Genomic DNA, 23,309 nt, shown 5'->3' on the forward strand with positions numbered 1-23,309 from the left:
GACACTGAGACCCAGGGTGGAAGTGACAATCCCAGGGTCACAGAGAGCACCTCAGATAGAAGCTAGGCCTTCAGATGTCTGGTCTGGCATTTTCTCTGCTCAGCTTCTCCTCTTCCGGCTCCTGAAAGCCGGGCTCGCCCTGGCCTCCTCTTACGGTGAGCCAGGGCCGCTCAAAAGTTGTTCCACCCCAGGCCCCAAAATATATTTTCCTCCCACCTGTGTCACGTGCCCAGCATTGTACTACAGGAAAACTAGCCACATTTATCTTCAAAGCCCAGGAGCAGGAACTGGGTCTTTTGTTACCTGGTGCAGAGCAGGGCTGTGGGAATTGAATTCAAAAGGCCGTGATGTGAACTAAAGCAGATCTGCACCAGGGTCTGGGAATGAATGTGAAGACAGAGCCCCCGGATTAGCTGGGATGCACCATGTGCCCGCCGGGTGACCTGGGGCAAGTCCCTCAGGCACACTGAGCCCAGCTTCCGCATCTAAAAAATGGGCTCCTCATCTTCTGTTGCCCCGGGTTGTTGCAACAATTAAGTGAATTCACATATTCGAAGCTGCTTTGTAAACGCTATAGAAAAATATCCCTGTTTTATTAAGCATTGCTGGGACCCAGACAGGGTGAATTTGAGGTTGTCTGGTCATCCGTTTGAGGGAGAAGAAACTCCAGGCCCTGGGTATTACAGAGGGATTCCCCAACCCCAGACTGGCTTAGGGGTCCTTGTGCCTGGCCCTGTCTCCACTCCCCAACATCCACAAAGGTATTCACATTCCATCGGTGTTTCCCCCTCAAAAGCCAAGCCCACTTGCCTCTCAGCAGAGCTTCCAGGGAACTGACACCTGGTTCTGAGAGGGTGCTGGTCCAGGGGTCAGGGGTCACACAAACTCCAGAAGGAAGAAGTACCTGGCTTTCAGGGCTGTCCTTTGGGATGGCTGAAAAACCTTTGATCTGCCCTGAGAGGAATGTGGGCATTTGGCTGTGGCCTGTGGGACAAATTTTATTTTCTAAGAAATGTGGGCCATGGTGCAGATCTGCTTCAGCTTATTCCAGTGGGACTGTGCTGGCCGCAGCCAGGCCCCGGAGCATCATGGCAAACTGGCTGCCCTCCTGCCTGTTTGTCTGGAGGCCGACTTGTTCCCAGCAGGACTCGAGTCAGCCAAGGGCATCACGTGCTCTCCTCCTGCTTTTGCCCTCTCCTGGCCTGCAGTCACGTGGTGGGCCTGGGGGGGCACCAGGGCTGGGGCCCAGCCCCCCACACGACCCAGACAGACTGTCCTAAGGCACCCATTTCCTCCCCCTGGGGCAGCCCCTGCCAACTCCCCTACAAACCCACTGCCCCAGTGCCCCCACCCACCGGTGGCACCTGACTGGTGTGCGGTTACCACCCGCCTATGTTTAATTCATGGCTGGGGGTTGGGAAGGGTTTCCCAAGAAAGGAAAGAACTCCCCTGGGGTCTTGCCCAGTTCTTGCCCGCCCACAGGGCACATGGCCGCAGCCTCCCTGGGCCTGGGGCTGGGAGGAGAAGCTGCCCATGGGCCTGGAGGACACTGTTCCAGCATGGGCACAGCCATTATTCGTTAATCTGCAGCCCTGGAATGTCTGCGGGCCAATCAGCAGGGTCTCCGAGGGCTCCCAGAGGGCTCCGATAATCCTGCAATGATTAGCAGGGGCCACGGGGTCGCTGCGAACCACTTGGTAGGTTGGTCGGTTGGCTGTCGGCAGGCGGGCGGGCTGACCAGGCCAGCAGCCGGGGGAGGGAGGGAGGGAGCCCTGGGACTGGAGCTGTCTGTCTCCTTTCATGCCAGCGCCAAGGAAGGGAGGCTGTTTGGACTCACCGATTACTCACCAGCCTCCCCCTTTTGTCTGCCAGCCCAGCCTGACTCTTAGAGACTGTGAATAGCTCCATCCAGTCTGGGAAGCGGGCTGGACAGCGGAGCCAGGCAGAGCCCAGAGCACCCAGCAGGCCCATGTTGAGGCTGCAGCCCTCCCCTGGGCTGGGGGGCCACCGGCCTGGCCTCCTGCCCGTGCTCCTGGCTCTCCTTGGCATGACCTGGGCAGAGGTGCGCCCACTCCAGCTACAGGAGAAGCAGGTTCCAGTGCCTGGAGGTAAGGGGCCGCGGGGTGAGGAAAAAGTGGAGGAGCTATGAGCTCTGCAGAGGGTCCCAGGGGGCTTCTGAAAGCCAGTTCCCAGGCCTGAGCCCTGGGCAGGCTGGTGTGATTTACAGAGCCACCTTCGAACAGTCCAGGGGCTGGAGATGGATGGAGGAGGCTGGGACTGGGGCAGAAGGATGAAGGGGAGTGGGCCCAGGCTTGGGGGTGAAGGAAGAACACTGGGAGCCTGCAGCAGGGACCCCAGAAGAGACTCAGTGGCCAAGAGAAGCCCCAGCCAGAGGGGCCGCTGCGAGCCCAGGGCTGGACCCCTCTTCACACCTAGTCCCCAGGCCCCCATTCCCTTCTATCACCCCAGCCCCAGCTCTCAGCCTAAGGCTCCTTTACACCTACACCTGTCTCTCCGTCTCAGCCCCACTACTTTCTCCACCTCTCCCCACCCCTCTGCTCCGGGTCCTCCCATACACACCCACCATCGTCCTGTCCCATCTCAGGTCTTGTTCCATAAGTGCAGGGTTGCATTCTCATCTTGCCATGGTGACCCCCGCCCCATCACCCAGGGGCCAGGCCAGGTTCCACTGCTCAGGTGGCCTGACCTTGTCTCCCGCCCCAGCCCTGAGCAAGAAGGAGAGCTTCCTGCTCCTCTCCCTGCACAACCGCCTGCGCAGCCGGGTCCACCCCCCTGCAGCCAACATGCAGAGAATGGTGAGTACCCCCAACCCGGGCTGGCCAAGGGGGCGACTGGAGGGGCAACCCTGAAGAGGACTGAGGAGGCCATGCCAGTGCCAGATGCCCTTTCACCTGGCAGAGTGGGACAGCAGCCAGTCAACTTGCCCACTCTGGGACCACGCCTGGTTGCCGGGGGGCGTGGAGGGGGGCCGTTGCTTCCTCCTCCCCCAGAAAGGCAGCCCTTCGGCTTTTCCTTGCATCCCTTCCCGTTGCCCCGGAGACCAGAAGACATGGAAAGAGCTGGGGTCCCCTCCTCCAAGCAAGAGGAGCATCACAAAAGAGTCCCAGCAGGATGGGAGGCTAGTCAGGGAGGGAGAAGCATCCTGCTGGGGGTGGGAGGGGTGAGGCTTGTGTGTGACCAGATCCACTGCTTCTTCAGCAGTTTGTCTAGGCGACTAGGAGGGGCCCCCTCCCAAATTCCCTGCTCATTCACTGGGGGCCGGGGAGCGGGGTATAGGGTTTCCCACCACTCCCTCGGGGCTTCAGGGTTGAAGGTGTCATCCTGGGGCCCAGAAACACTGCCCCATAGTATGGGACCCCAGCTGCCCCCTCCCGTGGTAACAGTCGAGGGAGCGAGGGAGGGGCAGTGTGGGGCAGGCAGGGTTCCCCATGACTGCTTCCCATAAACTCCTCTGAGGCTGGCGCAGCGGTGGCGACCTTGAGAGCTCCAGGGTCAGGTTCCCAGGAGGTGGGGGTGGGGTGGGCAGGAGGGGGGTCGCCTCTCCCCCTTTCCCTGCTCGGCGGCGGCTCTGCCTCTCCTCAGGCCCAGGTCCTGGCTCTCATGCCCACACTCCCAGCCCTAGTGTCCGGTGTGAGGGTGTTCCGGTCAGTTTCTACACTTCCCATGGCCCTGCTGCCAAAGTCTAAGAAAACAGCATTTCATAAAAAATGCAAGTGGAGCCCCACCACTCAGCCTCTGTCACACCCACAGCTTTGGCCCTGGGCACCCCAGTGGAGGCTGAGGCTTGGGGGTGGTCCAGGCTGCTGAGGTGTCCCACGCAGTCCCCGCTGCTCCCAGCTCGTCCCCATCAGCAGTAAAATCACAACCACCATCTGCCCGGGCTGCTGCAGGTCAGGCCCTAAGTACAGCACTTTTCTCTCTGCATCCATTTAATCCTCACACAATCTTACCCTATGGGTACCTTATTATCTGGTTTTTTTGGTTTGTTTTTTTTGTTTTTGTTTTTTGGGTTTTTTTGGCCGCACAGCACGGCTTGCAGGATCTCAGTTCCCCGGCCAGGGACTGAACCTGGGCCACGGCAATGAAAGCCCGGAATCCTAACCACTAGGTCACCAGGGAACTCCCACCTTATTTTTCATTTTACAGAAGAGTATGTTGAGTCTCATGGAGATTAGGAGACTGCTGGAGGTCATACAGCTGGAATGAGGTGGCTAGGCTGGACCAGGGCATGACGATCGGGTGACACATGTCATCCTGGTTGCTGAGCCCCCTGTTTCAGAGGATGAGGGGCTGTTGGATGGGGGTAGGGAAAAGGGCAGCTGGTACGTGGTGGGAAGAGCAGATTAGGCCCACTGCAGAGAACTCTGCTTGCTGAGACCAAAGCGCTGAGGCCCTGGAGACCTTTTACACCCTCTCTGGTCCTGACTTCCAGCTGGTGCCCCTATGAACTCCAAAACCAGATTTAGGGAATAAGACACAGCGGTATGGCTGCTGCAACTTTTTGCATCACAGAAGGGAAGCCAAGAGGGAGCCTTTCTGACAATGGCCAGGGTCAGTTTTACCTAACACGGAACCAGTTTGAAAGGCTTGGGCACTGTCCAGGGCTCCCATTACCAGATGGGAAAAATTACGGCAGAGGCCCATCCTATCACGTGGGCTGGCACCTGCACCCAGGAACACCCATCCCCCTTAATGGGCGGGGCCTGAGGGTACCCGCCACTGGAGTCAGAAGGATGGAAGCTCTCAGTCCCGGGTGGAGCCGGGCTCTGGGTGGGGGGTCCAGACAGAGAAGGTGCTTTTCCAACACCACCTTGGAGCACCCCTTGCAGGTCCTGTCTGACCTTCCCTGGCCCCAGTGAAGTCGGTGAAAGCTGCTCAGAGCACTCAAGCAGCCAAGCAGGACCCCTGTTTGGGCTGGGGTCTCTTCTCTGCAGGACCAGCACCTCTGGATGTGCTTGGGGGGGGCTGGATCACTAAGGCCTGGCCCAGGGGCCCCCTGCTGATGTTGCTGTTTGTGGTCCTTCTCCCCAGGACTGGAGCGAGAGCCTGGCCCAACAGGCCCAGACCAGGGCAGCCCTCTGTGGTGCCCCAGACCCAAGGCCAGCCTCTGTGCCCCGGGCTACCCCGCAAGTGGGCTGGAATGTGCAGCTGCTGCCCGTGAGCTCGGTGTCCTTTACCCACGTGGTGGGCCTGTGGTTCTTGGAGGGGCAGCAGTACAGCCAGGCAGCGGCCGAGTGTGCCCCCAATGCCACCTGCGCCCACTACACTCAGGTGAGGCCCGGGTACCGGCTCTAAGGCCCCAGCCCTGCTGGGCTGGTTTGGAGGTCTGCAGTTTGGCCTAAAATTGGTGGTTGCTTTTCCTCCCATTTGTTTAGTTTTACTTTTTTCAGCTTTAAATATGAAATATTTCAAACCTAAATCAAATAACGGACTCCTTATCCACTACCTAGCATTAGAAAATGTTAACTATATTTGTTTCTCATCTCTTAAAAAAAACAAAACTAAGCGTAAGCCCTCTTTCTGCCCTTTCCTCTGTCCCTCCCCAGAGGTAACCTTGCTGAAGTCCAGGTAAAACACCCCATGTTTCCTTTTTTCCCCCTCAACAAAATTTGTTGAACGTCTTCTCTATAACTGGCATCGTTTATGTACTAGGATCCAGCACTGGAAAACACAGGCAAAATCCCAAGCATGTTTTTCTCTCTCTTTTTTTTTTTTTATGGTTACTTTTACGTGTCAACTTGCAGGGTAGTGGGTTGGTTTTTTGGTGTTTTTTTTGCATGACATTAACATTTTTTATATGAATTTATTTATTTATTTATTTTTGGCTGCGTTGGGTCCTCGTTGCTGCGTGCCGGCTTTCTCTAGCTGCGGCGAGCTGGGGCTGCTCTTCGTTGCGGTGCGCGGGCTTCTTATTGCGGTGGCTTCTCTTGTTACGGAGCACGGGCTCTAGGAGCATGGGCTTCAGTAGTTGCCGTGCATGGGCTTATTTGCTCCGCGGCATGTGGGATCCTCCCGGACTAGGGATCAAACCCATGTCCCCTGCATTGGTAGGCGGATTCTTAACCACTGCACCACCAGGGAAGTCCCTGTTTTTCTTTTCTTTTCTTTTTTTTTTTTTTTTTTGGCCGAGGGTAGTTCCCCGACCGCGTATGGAACCAGGGCCCCAGCAGTGAAAGCACCAAGTCCTAACCACTGGTCCCTCAGGGAATTTCCCCAAGCATGTTTTAATACCTTTACTACACGTGGAAGGGTTTTGATACCTTTTCTACTTGTGCAAGTGGGTTGTGTGTTATTAAATCCTACCTAAGTGCTCTCTCTGTACATCTCCTTTTGCAATTTGTGTTCATCACTTCAGACCACATTTGTAAGATTTGTTTCCATTGATCCATGTGTGATTCACTATGAATAAACTGCAATTTACAGGCATCTGGGTTACTTCCACTTTTTTTTACTATCCCAAGTCATACTGCAATGCATAAATCCTAGTTCCGGTCCTCTTGTACGTATGTGTCCAGACTTTTTCTAGGACACACTTGGAAGGGGAACGGCTGGGTCAGAGGGAGTACGCACCTACAACCTTAGTAGCTATTGCCAAAGTGATGTCGCCAACTCTACTCCTGCCCACAAACCAGTTCTCACTCCCCATTCTTACCCTATTCATTAAGGAGTATTGTCAGCTCCTTAATTTTTGCCAACTCAAGGCTGTGAAATGCTACCTCATTCTGTTTTTAATTTGCATTTCCCTGATTACATGTGGGACTGAGCCTCTTTTCTGTTCTTTTCATTGCCTGTTAATTTCATCTTTCCCTTATTAATTTGTAAGCATCTTTGCTGTATTCTTTGTACTTTTTGTTGGTCATATTGGTTGCAGATACTTTTTTTCTAATACATGGCTTGTATTTTCTCTTTGTTTATGTTATCTTTTATAAGATAAATCTTTCAGAAGATTTTAATATTAATGTAATCAATTTTCTCTTGTTTTTCATTATAGTTCATCCATTTGTTGTATCATGTTTAAGAAATCCTTTTCAACTCTGACATCAGCAAGATAGTCTTCCTGTATTTTCTTCCAAAGTTTAAATGTTTTCCTTTTTTTCATATTGAAGTCATTAAGCCATCTAGTGATGTAGGATTTAATTTTATCTTTTTTTTTACTTCTTGTATTAAGTACTGAATCCCTCACAGACTCTAATGCCACTTCAGTCATATACCAAGCTCACATATCCACAGGGGTCTGTTGCTGAGTTCTCTCTTCTATTTTGTTGCTTTTTTTGTTTACTCCTGCATATATGTGCTTTAATTATTATGGCTTTATAAAAAGTTTTGACAGGAAAATCCCCCATGTTATTATTATCATTCAAAAATTTCTTGGCTATTCTTGATTCTTTCTCCTGATTCTTTCATATGAATTTAATAAGTAGCCTTTATCAGGTTACAGACATTTCTTTCTAATCTAAGTTTGTTAAGGATTTTTAAAGTCATGAACAGGTTTTGTGTTTTATCAAATGCCTTTTGAGCATCCATTGAAATAATTACAAGGTTTTTCCTTAACTATCTACAGTGATGAAATACATGAATAATTTTTTTGTGTCTGTACAAAGCTGTTACATGACACTACATCTTCCTGGTCACATATTTTAAACATTTTATTATAGAAAATTTCAAATATATACAAAGCAGTCAAAGTGATATAATGAACCCCCATCTACCTATCATCCAGCTTCAACAATTATCAGCTCACAGTTTCATGATTCATATTTATTTAGTTATTTATTTATATTGAAGTACAGTTGTACAGTATTATATAAGCTACAGGTACACAATATAGTGATTCACAAATTTTAAAGGTTATACTCCATTTATAGTTATTATAAAATACTGGCCATATTCCCCATGTTGTACAATGTATCCTTGTAGTTTATTTTATACCTAATAGTTTGTAGCTGTTACTCCCCTACCCTTATACTGCCCTCCCCCCTTCCCTCTCCCCACTGGTAATCACTAGTTTGTTCTCTATATCCGTGAGCCTGCTTCTTTTTTTGTTATATTCACTAGTTTGTTGTATTTTTTAGATTTCACATATAAGTGAGATCATACAGTATTTGTCTTTCTCTGTCTGACTTATTTCACTTAGCATAATGCCCTCCAAGTCCATCCTTGTTGCTGTAAATGGCAAAATTTTATTCTCTTTTATGGCTGAGTAGTATTCCATCGTATATATGATGTGATGCGAAATAAACCGATGTAGGGTGTGGGTGTGTGTGTGTGTGTGTGTGTTATTGTTGTTTTTAATTAATTGCTATATTTGGTTTCCTAAATACTATTTGATAGTGAAATTGACCTCTGATTTTCTTTTCTCATACTGCCCTCACCTGGTTTATATTAACCTCATAAAATGAGTTGGAGGCTTTGCCTCATTTTCTGTTTCCTGGAATAGTTTCTATAATATTTGCTGTAACTGTCCTGTAAAACTATTCGGGCCTTGTCCTATTTTTTGATTGTTTTGTGTGTATGTGTATGTATCCATGGATTTTTAATTACTGATCCAACTTTTAGAAATGGTCGTAGATCATTTCAGATTTTCTATTTCTTCTTGAGACAGTTTTGCCAAGTTCTATTTTCTAGGAAACTATCCATTTTATATTTTCCAGTTTGTTGGTCCTAACTGTTAATTATTTAACAGAGATTTTAAACTAGAATTAAACAGATTTTTTAAATGTTTCCTGTGTCTGCAGCTATGTCCTTTTAAAATTCTCGATTGTATTTATTTGTGCCTTCTCTCTTTTGTTCTTTACCAGTCTTCCCAGAGGTTTGTCTATTCTAATGAATCAGCTTTTTGTTTTCCTTCTCTCTTTTCTCCAACCATCCACAACTTTATTCTTCTTTTTATTAATTTCTGCTTTTTTTTTTAATAAATTTATTTATTTTTTATTTATTTATTTTTGGCTGCATTGGGTCCTCGTTGCTGTGCACAAGCTTTCTCTAGTTGAGGAGAGTGGGGGCTACTCTTCATTGCAGTGTCTGGGCTTCTCATTGCGGTGGCTTCTCTTCTTGCGGAGCACAGGCTCTAGGCGCACGGGCTTCCATAGTTGTGGCACGTGGGCTCAGTAGTTGTGGTTCACAGGCTCTAGGGCACAGGCTCAGTAGTTGTGGCACATGGGCTTAGTTGCTCCGCAGCATGTGGGATCTTCCCGTAGCAGGGATCGAACCCGTGTCCCCTGCATTGGCAGGCAGATTTTTAACCGCTGTGCCATCAGGGAAGTCCTTCTGCCCTTGTTTTTATTATTTTCTTTCTTCTACTTTCTTTTTTTTTTTAATGTCTGAAACATTTATATTAACATATTTCCATACATATTTCCATACAAATACAAATATAAGATTTTTAGAAATTTCATGTAATGTCTGAAACATTTATATTAACATATTTCCATACATATTTCCATACAAATACAAATATAACATTTTTAGAAATTTCATGTAATGTCTGAAACATTTATATTAACATATTTCCATACAAATAACCCAATGAAAGTTTAGTATTAGTTGTTTTGTTTGTTTTTTTATACTGCAGGTTCTTATTAGGCATCAGTTTTATACACATCAGTGTATACATGTCAATCCCAATCGCCCAATTCAGCACACCACCATCCCCACCTCACCGCAGTTTTCCCCCCTTGGTGTCCATATGTCCATTCTCTACATCTGTGTCTCAACTTCTGCCCTGCAAACTGGCTCATCTGTACCATTTTTCTAGGTTCCACATACATGCATTAATATACGATATTTGTTTTTCTCTTTCTGACTTACTTCACTCTGTATGACAGTCTCTAGATCCATCCACGTCTCAACAAATGACTCAATTTCGTTCCTTTTTATGGCTGAGTAATATTCCATTGTATATATGTACCACAACTTCTTTATCCATTCGTCTGTTGATGGGCATTTAGGTTGCTTCCATGACCTGGCTATTGTAAATAGTGCTGCAATGAACATTCGGGTGCATGTGTCCTTTTGAATTACGGTTTTCTCTGGGTATATGCCCAGTAGTGGGATTGCTGGGTCATATGGTAATTCTATTTTTAGTTTTTTAAGGAACCTCCATATTGTTCTCCATAGTGGCTGTATCAATTTACATTCCCACCAACAGTGCAAGAGGGTTCCCTTTTCTCCACACCCTCTCCAGCATTTGTTGTTTGTAGATTTTCTGATGATGCCCATTCTAACAGGAGTGAGGTGATACCTCATTGTAGTTTTGATTTGCATTTCTCTAATAATTAGTGATGTTGAGCATCTTTTCATGTGCTTCGTGGCTGTCTGTATGTCTTCTTTGGAGAAATGTCTATTTAGGTCTTCTGCCCATTTTTGGATTGGGGTGTTTGTTTCTTTGATATTGAGCTGAATGAGCTGTTTATATATTTTGGAGATTAATCCTTTGTCAGTTGATTCATTTGCAAATATTTTCTCCCATTCTGAGGGTTGTCTTTTTGTCTTGTTTATGGTTTCCTTTGCTGTGCAAAAGCTTTGTAGTTTCATTAGGTCCCACTTGTTTATTTTTGTTTTTATTTCCATTACTCTAGGAGGTGGATCAAAAAAGATCTTGCTGTGATTTATGTCAAAGAGTGTTCTTCCTATGTTTTCCTCTAAGAGTTTTATAGTGTCCAGTCTTATATTTAGGTCTCTAATCCATTTTGAGTTTATTTTTGTGTATGGTGTTAGGGAGTATTCTAATTTCATTCTTTTACATGTAGCTGTCCAGTTTTCCCAGCACCACTTATTGAAGAGACTGTCTTTTCTCCATTGTATATCTTTGCCTCCTTTGTCATAGATTAGTTGACCATAGGTGCGTGGGTTAATCTCTGGGCTTTCTATCTTGTTCCATTGATCTATGTTTCTGTTTTTGTGCCAGTACCATATTGTCTTGATTACTGTAGCTTTGTAGTATAGTCTGAAGTCAGGGAGTCTGATTCCTCCACCTCCATTTTTTTGCCTCAAGACTGCTTTGGCTATTCGGGGTCTTTTGTGTCTCCATACAAATTTTAAGATGATTTGTTCTAGCTCTGTAAAAAATGCCACTGGTAATTTGATAGGGATTGCATTGAATCTGTAGATTGCTTTGGGTAGTATACTCATTTTCACAATGTTGATTCTTCCAATCCAAGAACATGGTATATCTCTCCATCTATTTGTATCATCTTTAATTTCTTTCATCAGTGTCTTATAGTTTTCTGCATACAGGTCTTTTGTCTCCCTAGGTAGGTTTATTCCTAGGTATTTTATTTTTTTTGTTGCAATGGTAAATGGGAGTGTTTCCATAATTTCTCTTTCAGATTTTTCATCATTAGTGTATAGGAATGCAAGAGATTTCTGTGCATTAATTTTGTAACCTGCAACTTTACCATATTCATTAATTAGCTCTAGCAGTTTTCTGGTGGCAGTTTTAGGATTCTCTATGTATAGTATCATGTCATCCGCAAACAGTGACAGTTTTACTTCTTCTTTTCCAATTTGTATTCCTTTTATTTCTTTTTCTTCTCTGATTGCCGTGGCTAGGACTTCCAGAACTATGTTGAATAATAGTGGTGAGAGTGGACATCCTTGTCTCGTTCCTGATCTTAGAGGAAATGCTTTCAGTTTTTCACCATTGAGAATGATGTTTGCTGTGGGTTTGTCATATATGGCCTTTATTATGTTGAGGTAGGTTCCCTCTATGCCCACTTTCTGGAGAGTTTTTATCAGAAATGGGTGTTGAATTTTGTCAAAAGCTTTTTCTGCATCTATTGAGATGATCATATGGTTTTTATTCTTCAATTTGTTAATATGGTGTATCACATTGATTGATTTGCGTATATTGAAGAATCCTTGCATCCCTGGGATAAATCCCACTTGATCATGGTGTATGATCCTTTTAATGTGTTGTTGGATTCTGTTTGCTAGTATTTTGTTGAGGATTTTTGCATCTATATTCATCAGTGATATTGGTCTGTAATTTTCTTTTTTTGTAGTGTCTTTGTCTGGTTTTGGTATCAGGGTGATGGTGGCCTCATAGAATGAGTTTGGGAGTGTTCCTTCTTCTGCAATTTTTTGGAAGAGTTTGAGAAGGATGGGTGTTAGCTCTTCTCTAAATGTTTGATAGAATTCACCTGTGAAGCCATCTGGTCCTGGACTTTTGTTTGTTGGAAGATTTTTAATCACAGTTTCAATTTCATTACTTGTGATTGGTCTGTTGATATTTTCTGTTTCTTCCTTATTCAGTCTTGGAAGGTTATACCTTTCTAAGAATTTGTCCATTTCTTCCAGGTTGTCCATTTTATTGGCATAAAGTTGCTTGTAGTAGTCTCTTAGGATGTTTTGTATTTCTGCGGTGTCTGTTGTAACTTCTCCTTTTTCGTTTCTGATTTTATTGATTTGAGTCCTCTCCCTCTTTTTCTTGATGAGTCTGGCTAATGGCTTATCAATTTTGTTTATCTTCTCAAAGAACCAACTTTTAGTTTTATTGATCTTTGCTATTGTTTTCTTTGTTTCTATTTCATTTATTTCTGCTCTGATCTTTATGATTTCTTTCCTTCTGCTAACTTTGGGTTTTGTTTGTTCTTCTTTCTCTAGTTTCTTTAGGTGTAAGGTTAGATTGTTTACTTGAGATTTTTCTTGTTTCTTTAGGTAGGCTTGTATAGCTATAAACTTCCCTCTTAGAACCGCTTTTGCTGCATCCCATAGGTTTTGGGTCGTCGTGTTTTCATTGTCATTTGTCTCTAGGTATTTTTTTATTTCCTGTTTGATTTCTTCAGTGATCTCTTGGTTATTTAGTAACGTATTGTTTAGCCTCCATGTGTTTGTCTTTTTTACGTTTTTTTCCCTGTAATTCATTTCTAATCTCATAGCGTTGTGGTCAGAAAAGATGCTTGATATGATTTCAATTTTCTTAAATTTACTGAGGCTTGATTTGTGACCCAAGATGTGATCTATCCTGGAGAATGTTCCGTGCGCACTTGAGAAGAACGTGTAATCTGCCGTTTTTGGATGGAATGTCCTATATATATCAATTAAATCTATCTGGTCTATTGTGTCATTTAAAGCTTGTGTTTCCTTATTTATTTTCATTTTGGATGATCTGTCCATTGGTGTAAGTGAGGTGTTAAAGTCCCCCACTATTATTGTGTTACTGTCGATTTCCTCTTTTATAGCTGTTAGCAGTTGCCTTATGTATTGAGGTGCTCCTATGTTGGGTGCATATATATTTATAATTGTTATATCTTCTTCTTGGATTGATCCCTGGATCATTATGTAGTGTCCTTCCTTGTCTCTTGTAACATTCTTTATTTTAAAGTCTATTTTATCTGATATGAGTATAGCTACTCCAGCTTTCTTTTGATTTCCATTTGCATGGAATATCTTTTTCCATCCCCTCACTTTCAGTCTGTATGTGTCCCTAGGTCTGAAGTGGGTCTCTTGTAGACAGCATATATATGGGTCTTGTTTTTGTATCCATTCAGCCAGTCTATGTCTTTTGGTTGGGGCATTTAATCCATTCACGTTTAAGGTAATTATCGATATGTATGTTCCTATGACCATTTTCTTAATTGTTTTGGGTTTGTTTTTGTAGGTCCTTTTCTTCTCTTGTGTTTCCCACTTAGAGAAGTTCCTTTAGCATTTGTTGTAGAGCTGGTTTGGTGGTGCTGAATTCTCTTAGCTTTTGCTTGTCTGTAAAGCTTTTGATTTCTCCATCGAATCTGAATGAGATCCTTGCCGGGTAGAGTAATCTTGGTTGTAGGTTCTTCCCTTTCATCACTTTAAGTATATCATGCCACTCCCTTCTGGCTTGCAGAGTTTCTGCTGAGAAATCAGCTGTTAACCTTATGGGAGTTCCCTTGTATGTTATTTGTCGTTTTTCCCTTGCTGCTTTCAGTAATTTTTCTTTGTCTTTAATTTTTGCCACTTTGATTACTATGTGTCTCGGCGTGTTTCTCCTTGGGTTTATTCTGTATGGGACTCTCTGCGCTTCCTGGACTTGGGTGGCTATTTCCTTTCCCATGTTAGGGAAGTTTTCGACTATAATCTCTTCAAATATTTTCTCTGGTCCTTTCTCTCTCTCTTCTCCTTCTGGGACCCCTATAATGCAAATGTTGTTGCGTTTAATGTTGTCCCAGAGGTCTCTTAGGCTGTCTTCATTTCTTTTCATTCTTTTTTCTTTAGTCTGTTCTGCAGCAGTGAATTCCACCATTCTGTCTTCCAGGTCACTTATCCGTTCTTCTGCCTCAGTTATTCTGCTATTGATTCCTTCTAGTGTAGTTTTCATTTCAGTTATTGTATTGGTCATCTCTGTTTGTTTGTTCTTTAATTCTTCTAGGTCTTTGTTAATCATTTCTTGCATCTTCTCAATCTTTGCCTCCATTCTTATTCCGAGGTCCTGGATCATCTTCACTATCATTATTCTGAATTCTTTTTCTGGAAGGTTGCCTATCTCCACTTCATTTAGTTGTTTTTCTGGGGTTTTTTCTTGTTCCTTCATCTGGTACATAGCCCTCTGCCTTTTCATCTTCTCTGTCTTTCTGTAACTGTGGTTTTTGGACCACAGGCTGCAGGATTGTAGTTTTTCTTGCTTCTGTTGTCTGCCCTCTGGTGGTTGAGGCTATCTAACTCTTCTACTTTCTTAACTCATTAATTTTAACTCCCTTTTCTTTTCTGGTATATGCCTTTAAAGCTATCAATTTCCCTCTAAACTTTGTTAGCTACATCCCATAAGTTTTGGAATTTAGTGATTTCATTGTCACTTAGGTCTATGAGTTTCCTATTTTCCATTATGATGCTGTCTTTGATTTTGAAGTGTATATTTAAATTTCCAAACTATGTTTTCTCCTTTACTTACTTCTAAATTATTTCCTTAGGAATTCCCTGATGGTCCAGTGGTTAGGACTTCACGTCTTCACTGCCGGGGCCTGGGTTCAGTCCCTGGTCAGGGAACTAAGATCCTGTAAGCCACGCAGCCAAAAAATTTTTTTAAAAAAATTAATTAATAATAATAGTAAATTATTTCCTTTACATTCTATTGCATTGAATTCATAGAATGTGTCCCGTAGGATGTTGGTCATTGAGTATTTATTGAATCTTGCTTTGTGGCTTAGTGAGGGGTCAGTGTCTGCAAAAGTTCCACGCATTCCTAGAAAGAATGCATATTCTCTAATTGTTGGATACATAGGTATGACTACATGTGCATTTCTCCCCGCCTCATGCTGGTCATTTTTAGTGGCTACCAGAGTTTGCTTGGCTATTCCTGTGTATTGACCATTTGTGCTATTTCCAAGTTGTCACTGATTCTAAAACTCTAAATCTAAGTTTTGAATACTATTAAAGACCTGTATCTGTTAGCTGTTGCTGCATGACGCACTACTCCCAAATATAGCATCTTACGATTCTGCAGGTTGGCAGTTTGGGTTGGGCTCAGCGGACAGTTTCTTCTGGTCTTGGCTGGGCCCACTCCTGCAACTGCAGTCAGCTGCTGGGTTGGCTGGGAGCTGGCTGTCTAGAGTGGCCTCAACTGGCTCACCTCTGCCCTATAAGGTTCTTCAACCTCCAGCAGCCTTGTTCACGTGGAGGCTGAGCATGAGAGTTCTATGAGAATGAGTGGAAATTGTAGGGTCTCCTGAGGCCTAGGTTTAAAACGGTTCAATATCATTTCCCCTGCATTCTGTTGGCCAACAGAAGCCACAGGGCCAGCCAGATTCAAGGTGTGGGAATGAGATTCCTCCTCTTGATGCAAAGAACTGCAAAGCCACATTTTATAAAGAGGGGGCTATAGGGAGAAGTGAACGGTTGTGGCCATTTTTTCAGTCATCACAAGGCCTTTGATGTCCAAGTCTTTCTTTTCCCACTCTCCTCCACTATCCACAATCTCCCTTCCCTTCAGGTATCTGCTGACCCTCACCTCCCGACCCAGAAGGCCTTTCTAGACTATTCCCACCCATCCTTATATCCCTGCCCAGCACAGCTACTGCTCCTGGGGTCCCCAGGGAGGTGACAAAACTGTTTATCTGCTTGGTTTGGGGCAAGAGCTGTGTCCACCCTTCCCAGGGGGGCATCATCTAGGCTGCTGGTCCCCAGACTAGGAGTGGAGGTGGCCCATGAGAGGGTCTCTGAGCCACTGTGTCTCCTGCAGCTCGTGTGGGCCACCTCGAGCCAGCTGGGCTGTGGGCGGCATCCCTGCCCTGGGGCCCAGGGTGAGATGGAAGCCTTTGTCTGTGCCTACTCTCCCGGGTAAGCCTCCTCCACGGCAGCTGCCCTGCCGTCCCCTGCTGGGCTGCGGGGTAGGGGATGCTGTCACCCAGGGTGAGACACTCACCCACCCGCCCACAGGCCTTTACCCCTGGTGGGAGAGGGAAGAAGGAGGAAAGGGAGAGGGTGCAGAAGTGGGCAGCACCCAAGATTCTGGCCACGCAGAATGTGGCTTCTCCTCAGATGCCCCTTCCTGGAGGCACCACCCAGCGTTCAGGGCATCTGCCCAGTATTAGTTTGGAGGTCATCTTTTCTTTCCTAGGAAATCTCCCTGTCTCACCCAGCTCCCAGCTTCCTGGCTGGGCCAGAAGGAGCTGAAGGGGCTGGTGGGGCAGGCAGCAAGGCCCAAGACCGGGCCCTTCCAGCCTCTGCTGCTTGCTCTCACAGAGGCAACTGGGAGGTCAACGGGAAGACCATCGTCCCCTACAAGAAGGGCGCCTGGTGTTCGCTCTGCACAGCTAGCGTCTCGGGCTGCTTCAAAGCCTGGGACCACGCAGGGGGGCTGTGTGGTAAGTGCCCCACCCTGCCTGCCTCTGGCGGGGGCAGCTTGATCTGGTGATCCTGGAGGAGGCTGGCAGCATCCTGAGGGACTGTCCCAGAAGCCCTGGCCCTCAGCACTCAGGGAGGCACCTGCCTGGCCTGCCGGGGAGAGGCCCCCTCTCAGTGTTTCCTTCTTATCCGACCAGAGGTCCCCAGGAACCCATGTCGCATGAGCTGCCGGAACCACGGACATCTCAACCTCAGCACCTGCCACTGCCACTGTCCCCCCGGTTACACAGGCAGATACTGCCAAGGTGAGGGGCACCTGGAGTTCTGGATTGTGACCAGCCGGGGGACCCAGGGAGTGATCCTCGCACAGCATATCCTCATCCAATAAGGATTCACTGAGCACCGACGGTCTGTCAGACCCTGCGCTGCGCAGGGAATTCAAAGTGAAATCAGATCGGCCCCTCAGGCTCTGGGATGGTGGGAGGAGGACAGTATTAGGATCCAGAAGTGGATTCCTTTCCCACTGTCCCCCACCCCCCAGCTCTTTGACCATGAGCAGGTCCACTCCCAAACCCCGATTTGCTTCTCTCTACAAGATCAAACCAAAGATGCCAAATGTGGCAGCGGTTGGGAGCCCAGATGGGTTCCATCTCTGGGGGCGGTGGGGGGGTGTTCTTGCTGTGGTTGGCCATTCTGCGCACATCCGTGGCCTGTGAGGGGCAGCCTGGGGCCCAGTGGCTGCCAGCTGAGTGCCGTCCCCTCCCCTGCCCCATCCTGGCAGTGCGGTGCAGCGTGCAGTGCGTGCACGGCCGGTTCCGGGAAGAGGAGTGTTCCTGCGTCTGTGATGTTGGCTATGGGGGAGCCCAGTGTGCCAGTGAGTCCTGCTGCAAAGCCCCCCAACAAGACGAGCCCCTCCCAGGACCCCCTCAGCATGGTGCTGGGTCCGGCTCGGACCAGCTCACAGGAGCCCATCGTACGCACCTCTTCCCCATTCCCCGAACAGTGACGTCACAGTGGTAGCTTGAACTTGGCCATGGTGGGGGTCTTTACACCACCACAGAAATAGCAATGCTAAAATCATAGACTTTTTTCTTTTTGAGAGAGAGAGCTGGTTGTTACACATTTACCAGCACACCACTGACCCCAACCCCCTCTCCTGCTTGGTGGCCAGAGGAAGGGGTACCTTGAGCTTAACATCCTGGCAGGACCGGAAGGGTAATGATTCTGAGGTGCCCACACACAAAATCAGGCTTCCCTCCCCCCAGCCAAGGTGCTCTTTCCCTTCCACACCTGTGACCTGAGGATCGATGGAGACTGCTTCATGGTGTCCTCAGAGGCAGACACCTATTATGGAGCCAAGATGAAATGCCAGGTAATGGTTGGCCCCTGCCTTCCCAGGGACCACCCCCCTGGGTTCTTAACAGAGGGACCCTGGGCTAAGAGATGAATTCCTTTGACTTTTCCTGACTCTCATCTTTAGTATAAAGCAGGGGTTACAACTCAGAGGCCCATGGAAGCCAGGAGGTCACTTAATGAGCTGAGGGACCCAGGGACGAGGCCCCACTCAACCCCCGTCTAAGGGGCCATCCTGACTCAGGTAGAGCTGCTGGCTGCCAGGCAGGAATGCAAGTTCAGGGAGGCCAGGACCTGGAATTTTTCAAGAGAACCAGAAATTCAGATTTTCACTGAGCTCTCTCAATTTATTAATGTTGGCAACCAATTCAAATGTATTAAAGACACTGAGCAGGTGAAACAAAACCCTTCCAAGGGTGGGACCCTGCCAGAGGAGCTGTGGACAGGGAAGAGAAGGCAGACTCTGCTCTAAGAGGCAGGAGGCTTTTGGGGGCTGAGGACAGCCCGGCCAGCACACAGATTTGACGTCCATGGCCACAGTGGGTGGCAGGATGGAAGGAAGGGCTGGCCTGAGCTCTGGGGCCAGCATGACCCGGAGCGGGGGTTACAGGGAAAGGGCGGGGTGCTAGCCCAGATTGAGAGCCAGAAAGTGCAGGACATCCTCGCCTTCTACCTGGGCCGCCTGGAGACCACCAACGAGGTGACCAACAATGACTTCGAGACCAGGAACTTCTGGATCGGTGAGTGCCTGGCTGATTGGGGGAGGGGGGAGGGATGCAATGAGTGTGTGGCTGGGATGCCTCACGCTGCTCCAGGAATCTGGGCCGTGGAAACCCAGAGCACCTACCAGTGGGCAGTAAGGGTGTGGTGAGGGCTTGGGTCCCAGAATGGGGCCAGTGGTCAGGCTGGTGACTCCTTTCCCTGTGGAGAGAGCCGAAGGGAGGGAGAGCCACCAGAGGGGCTGGAAGTGCTGGGAAGGGGGCTTAAGGGCTGGGGGTCGACAGGCATTGGGCAGCAGGCTCTGGGCTCAGGCCCTCATCGCAGGGAGCCCGGGCTTCCAGTGGGGCCCAGGGATCTCGGGTATGGGGCCAGCCTTGGCTGCTGTGGCTCAGGGCTCACCTACAAGACCGCTAAGGACTCCTTCCGCTGGACCACTGGGGAGCACCAGTCCTTCACCAGTTTCGCCTTTGGGCAGCCTGACAACCAGGGGTGAGTCTGGGGTGCCCTCCCTCCCCTGGGCCCACCTTCTCACCTGGGCCTGCTTGCTGAGCCTTCAGACACCGCTAAACAACCTCCACCCTGCCTGCTGCTTGGCTGAGCGCCCTGAGGGTCTGGGCCTTACCTGGTGCCCAGGTGCCAGGAAGTCTGGGCACAGCTGGCTATGGGCCCAGTGCTGAGATGAGGTACATCCCTGACCTCCAGGGGCTCACATAAAAGAGAGGGAACCCAAGAAGGCGTCATCCATCCACAGTCCCCATCATCCCCCCAGCTGTCTCTCCGTCTCTCTATTATCTATCCATCCCTCCCCCCCACCGTGCCTCCTCTGCCTGTATCAATACACTGATTCTGCCCTCCTTAGCTGGCCACCCACCTGCATCCACTTGTGCACACATCTGCCCACTGGCCCGTCTGCACTGAGGCCCAGCCCTGGTCTTCAAAGCCCAGGAATGCGCAGGGCAGGGGGGAGGTGGCCAGGCTGTGTGGCCACCAAGGCTCCAGATACCCCGCCCAGTTCTCCTTTGACCTCCTTGATGGCAGCCATGCCCAGACCCCTGGCCCATCCCTAGAGTAAGCCGGCTCGGTGGGCCCCCAGGCATACCTTCTCCTGCTGGGAGGAAAGATGCGGGCCTGCCTGTTCCAAGCCCCCTGCCCCCACCCGCAGTGGCCAGCATGGCTGAGGGCTGCAGCGGTGGGTGGCGCTGTCCCCACTGCAGCCCGAGAAGAGAGGGCTGCAGCACTCTGAGGAGCAGGCAAGGAGCCAGGGGCTGGGGCTGGCTCCCAGAAGCCCCATACGTGGGACGGGGGCACCTAAGAGGCACCTCCCTAGACGCAGGTGGCCCACTGTCGGGGAGGATTTAAGGACTCATAATTTCATTCCTCCACCCTGAGCACTCAACAATCTTGGCAGGTTTGGCAACTGTGTGGAACTGCAGGCATCGGCCGCCTTCAATTGGAACGACCAGCGCTGTAAAACCCGAAACCGTTACATCTGCCAGTTTGGTGAGGGCCTTCCCATGGCTCCCCTCCTCTGGCCCCTGGCCCCTGGGGATATCCAGATGAACAGTCTAGAGTGTCTGAGCACACAGGGTCACGAGGACATCCTGCTCAGGGCCTCGTTGGACCTGTAGGCCCCTGAAGCACAGAGAGGGAGACTGGCCTGGGCTCAGCCACGCAGGGGCAGTACCAGAACTACAGCCCGGCTGGGGATTTCGCCAAGGTCCCTTTCCTCCTGTCACTAAAGCTGCCACATGGGGACCCAGCGGGTTCTTCAGCGTTCCCTGATTCCCTAGAGCACAGTGAACTGTGGTGGGGACAGAGGTGAGACCTAGCCCAGAATCAGCCCCCAGCAGCACCTGCTAGAAGGATCTGGAGCTGCAAGTGGGATCATGGTTACTTCTGGACCTAGTGCAGCAGGGTCCCCAACCCAGGACTGCCTGGGCTGTCACTGACCCTTGTTCTGTTCTCTTCCTTTCCAGCTCAGGAGCACATTTCCCGGTGGGACCCAGGGCCCTGAGGCTCACCCATGCCTCTCCCCTGCCAGCACCTGGATGCACAGCCCTACTTGCCCTTCTGCCCACCTGTTTAGAACAAGGGCCGGGCTAGGACTGCAGGCCCAACAGCCAAAGAGGCCTCAGACCTTGCAGGAAGTGGGGCAGGGGGTACAAGTGAGGCCGATGGAGAGCCCGGTATAGGAGGAGGGGAGCCTGGGGTCCCCCAGCCTGCTTTTGAGTGGGAAGATGGATCTTAATTAGGCACTGAAACAGGAGTCTAGGGCAGCGGTCAGAAGAGACCACTCTCCTCCATCTGGGCTGGACCCTCTGGGGCAGATAGAGGTTCCTTGCTGCCCAGGATGCACCCCACAAAGGATTAAACTAAGTTATGGATCAGCTGGACTTGTGCATGCTCATTGTGAAGGGGAATTCAGACAACCCAGAATGATCCCAGGAAGACTGGTTTCCTCCCAGCCACCCCAGTCCCATCCCTGCTCAGCCATATGACCCAGGCCACCCTCTGGAGGTTTTCAGACTCTTAGTCCTGAATAATGCACAGATTTAGAAGCCTTGTTTGTTTGCATCCCTAATTTCCAGCTCCTCTCACCACTGCCTCTGTCAGCTTTGTGTTTCTGTTCACACCTCCTCCTTTATTAATTATGCTTGCTTCTACGTGTCTCTTCTTTCTTTGTGATAATCTGAACTGCGGTCTGTTATGGCCCCATCTCCTCCCTCTCCCTGTAGTGGTGAGAGGGTGAGTCCAGGCAGGTGCAAGACTGGGAGGTGCTACCATTAGTGTCCAGAATGCACACTGTTATGTGCGAACATCGAGTTGCTTTGCTGGTTGGAAGTATCAGTACAAGTGTGGCCTGGGCCCATGGAACCGGGAGAAGCAGATCACTCACAGTTCTTGGTTGCAGCCAATAGAAACATAGAAACAGCTCTGGCTAGTCATGGCAGAAAAGGAATTTATCAAAAGGGCAATGACTTTTAAATGGGCAAAGACTTGAATAGACAGTTCTCCAAAGAAGATATACAAATGGCCAATAAGCACATGAAAAGATGTTCAACATCACTAGTCATTAGGAAATCCAAATAGAAACCACAGTGAGACACCACTTCACACCCATTAGGATGGCTGTTAGCAACGAAACAGACAATAATAAGTGTTGATGAGGGTGGGGACCCATTGGAACCCTCATACATTGCTGGGGAATGTAAAACGGTGCAGCCACGGTGGAAAATAGTTTGGCGATTGTTCAAAAAGTTAAACAGAAAAAAAAAAAAAAAAAAAAAAGTTAAACAGGACTTCACTGATGGCACAGTGGTTAAGAATCCGCCTGCCAATGCAGGGGATGCGGGTTCGATCCCTTGTCCGGGAAGATCCCACATGCCGCGGAGCAACTAAGCCTGTGCACCACAACTACTGAGCATGCGCTCTAGAGCCCGCATGCCAGAACTACTGAAGCCCGCACACCTAGAGCCTGTGCTCCACAACAATAGAAGCCACCGCAATGAGAAGCCCGTGCTCCGCAACAAAGAGTAGCCCCTGCTCACCACAACTAGAGAAAGCCTGCACGCAGCAACGAGGACCCAACACAGCCAAAAATAAATTAATTAATTAAAAAAAAATTAAACACAACCATATGACCCAACAATTCCACTCCTAGGTATGTACCCAAGAGAAACGAAAACAAGTGCTCAAATCCTTAAAACACAAAGTTCATAGCAGCATTATTCACAATAGCCAATAGCCAAAATATAGAAACAACCCAAATGTCCATCAATGGATGAGCAGCTAACAAATCGCGGTGTATACATGCAATGCAATATTATTCAACCATTAAAAGGAATGAAGTACTGATACATGCTACCAGGTGGACGAACCTTGAAAACACTTTAAGTGAAAGAAGCTAGTCACAAAAGGTCACATATTGCATGATTCCACTTATCTGAACTACTCAGAAAAGGTAAATCCATAGATGCAGAGACAGGTGGTTGCCAAGGGAAACAGGAAAATGAGGGTATGGGTTTTATTTTGAAATTATAAAAGTGTTTTGGAATTTAGATAGAGGTGGTGGTTGTACAACACTGTAAATGTGTTAAATGCCACTGAATTGGTTAATATCATGTTATGTAAATTTCACTTCATTTTTTTTTTTTTTTTTTTAAGTATAATGGTTGGTCACAGGATCCTAGGGAGAGTGAGAGAGACACGCTGGGGGCCTATGTACCCAGGAATAGTGCTCCAAATTCTGCTGCAAAGCCCATCTGGGTAGACTCCCATGCCACTGCTGCCAGGCACAGGAAATGCAGAGCCTACTCTGACAGCAGAGACACAGGAGCCACCTTTATGGCAACTAAGGTTGGCAATCCAATGCCCTTCTGAGCCTCTAACACCCCAGACACCAGATTCCCATTCAGCTGCAGCCTCTCCCATCAGCATTCCTGGCGCTACAGCGCTTCCCT

At 48.3% G+C, this 23,309-nt stretch overlaps 2 protein-coding genes across 2 annotated transcripts in view; one reads left to right on the forward strand and one right to left on the reverse strand.

The window, feature by feature from the left end:
* LOC130705705 (pyruvate dehydrogenase phosphatase regulatory subunit, mitochondrial-like) overlaps positions 1 to 23,309 on the reverse strand; it is a 53,400-nt gene that overhangs the window by 29,974 nt on the left and 117 nt on the right. The window lies entirely within an intron of this gene.
* On the forward strand, positions 1,488 to 21,236 carry LOC102998154 (C-type lectin domain family 18 member A). Its single transcript, XM_057533878.1, has 13 exons — positions 1,488 to 1,697; positions 1,873 to 2,108; positions 2,725 to 2,816; positions 5,053 to 5,292; positions 16,172 to 16,269; positions 16,675 to 16,796; positions 16,974 to 17,081; positions 17,558 to 17,650; positions 18,042 to 18,148; positions 18,740 to 18,869; positions 19,242 to 19,338; positions 20,258 to 20,349; positions 20,826 to 21,236. Exons 2-13 carry the CDS (start codon positions 1,970 to 1,972, stop codon positions 20,861 to 20,863), a joined length of 1,356 nt encoding a protein of 451 aa, XP_057389861.1. The 5' UTR covers positions 1,488 to 1,697; positions 1,873 to 1,969; the 3' UTR covers positions 20,864 to 21,236.

This window comes from Balaenoptera acutorostrata, chromosome 19 (assembly GCF_949987535.1).
Source record: "Balaenoptera acutorostrata chromosome 19, mBalAcu1.1, whole genome shotgun sequence".
NCBI classification, from domain to species: Eukaryota; Metazoa; Chordata; class Mammalia; order Artiodactyla; family Balaenopteridae; genus Balaenoptera; species Balaenoptera acutorostrata.

Coding starts and splice junctions, on each gene's coding strand:
- LOC102998154 (XM_057533878.1), top strand. CDS start 1,970: ATGTTGAGGCTGCAGCCCTCCCCTGGGCTGGGGGGCCACCGGCCTGGC. Junction 5,293..16,171: donor CCTGCGCCCACTACACTCAG/GTGAGGCCCGGG, acceptor TGTCTCCTGCAG/CTCGTGTGGGCCACCTCGAG. Junction 18,149..18,739: donor GAGCCAAGATGAAATGCCAG/GTAATGGTTGGC, acceptor CGGGGGTTACAG/GGAAAGGGCGGGGTGCTAGC.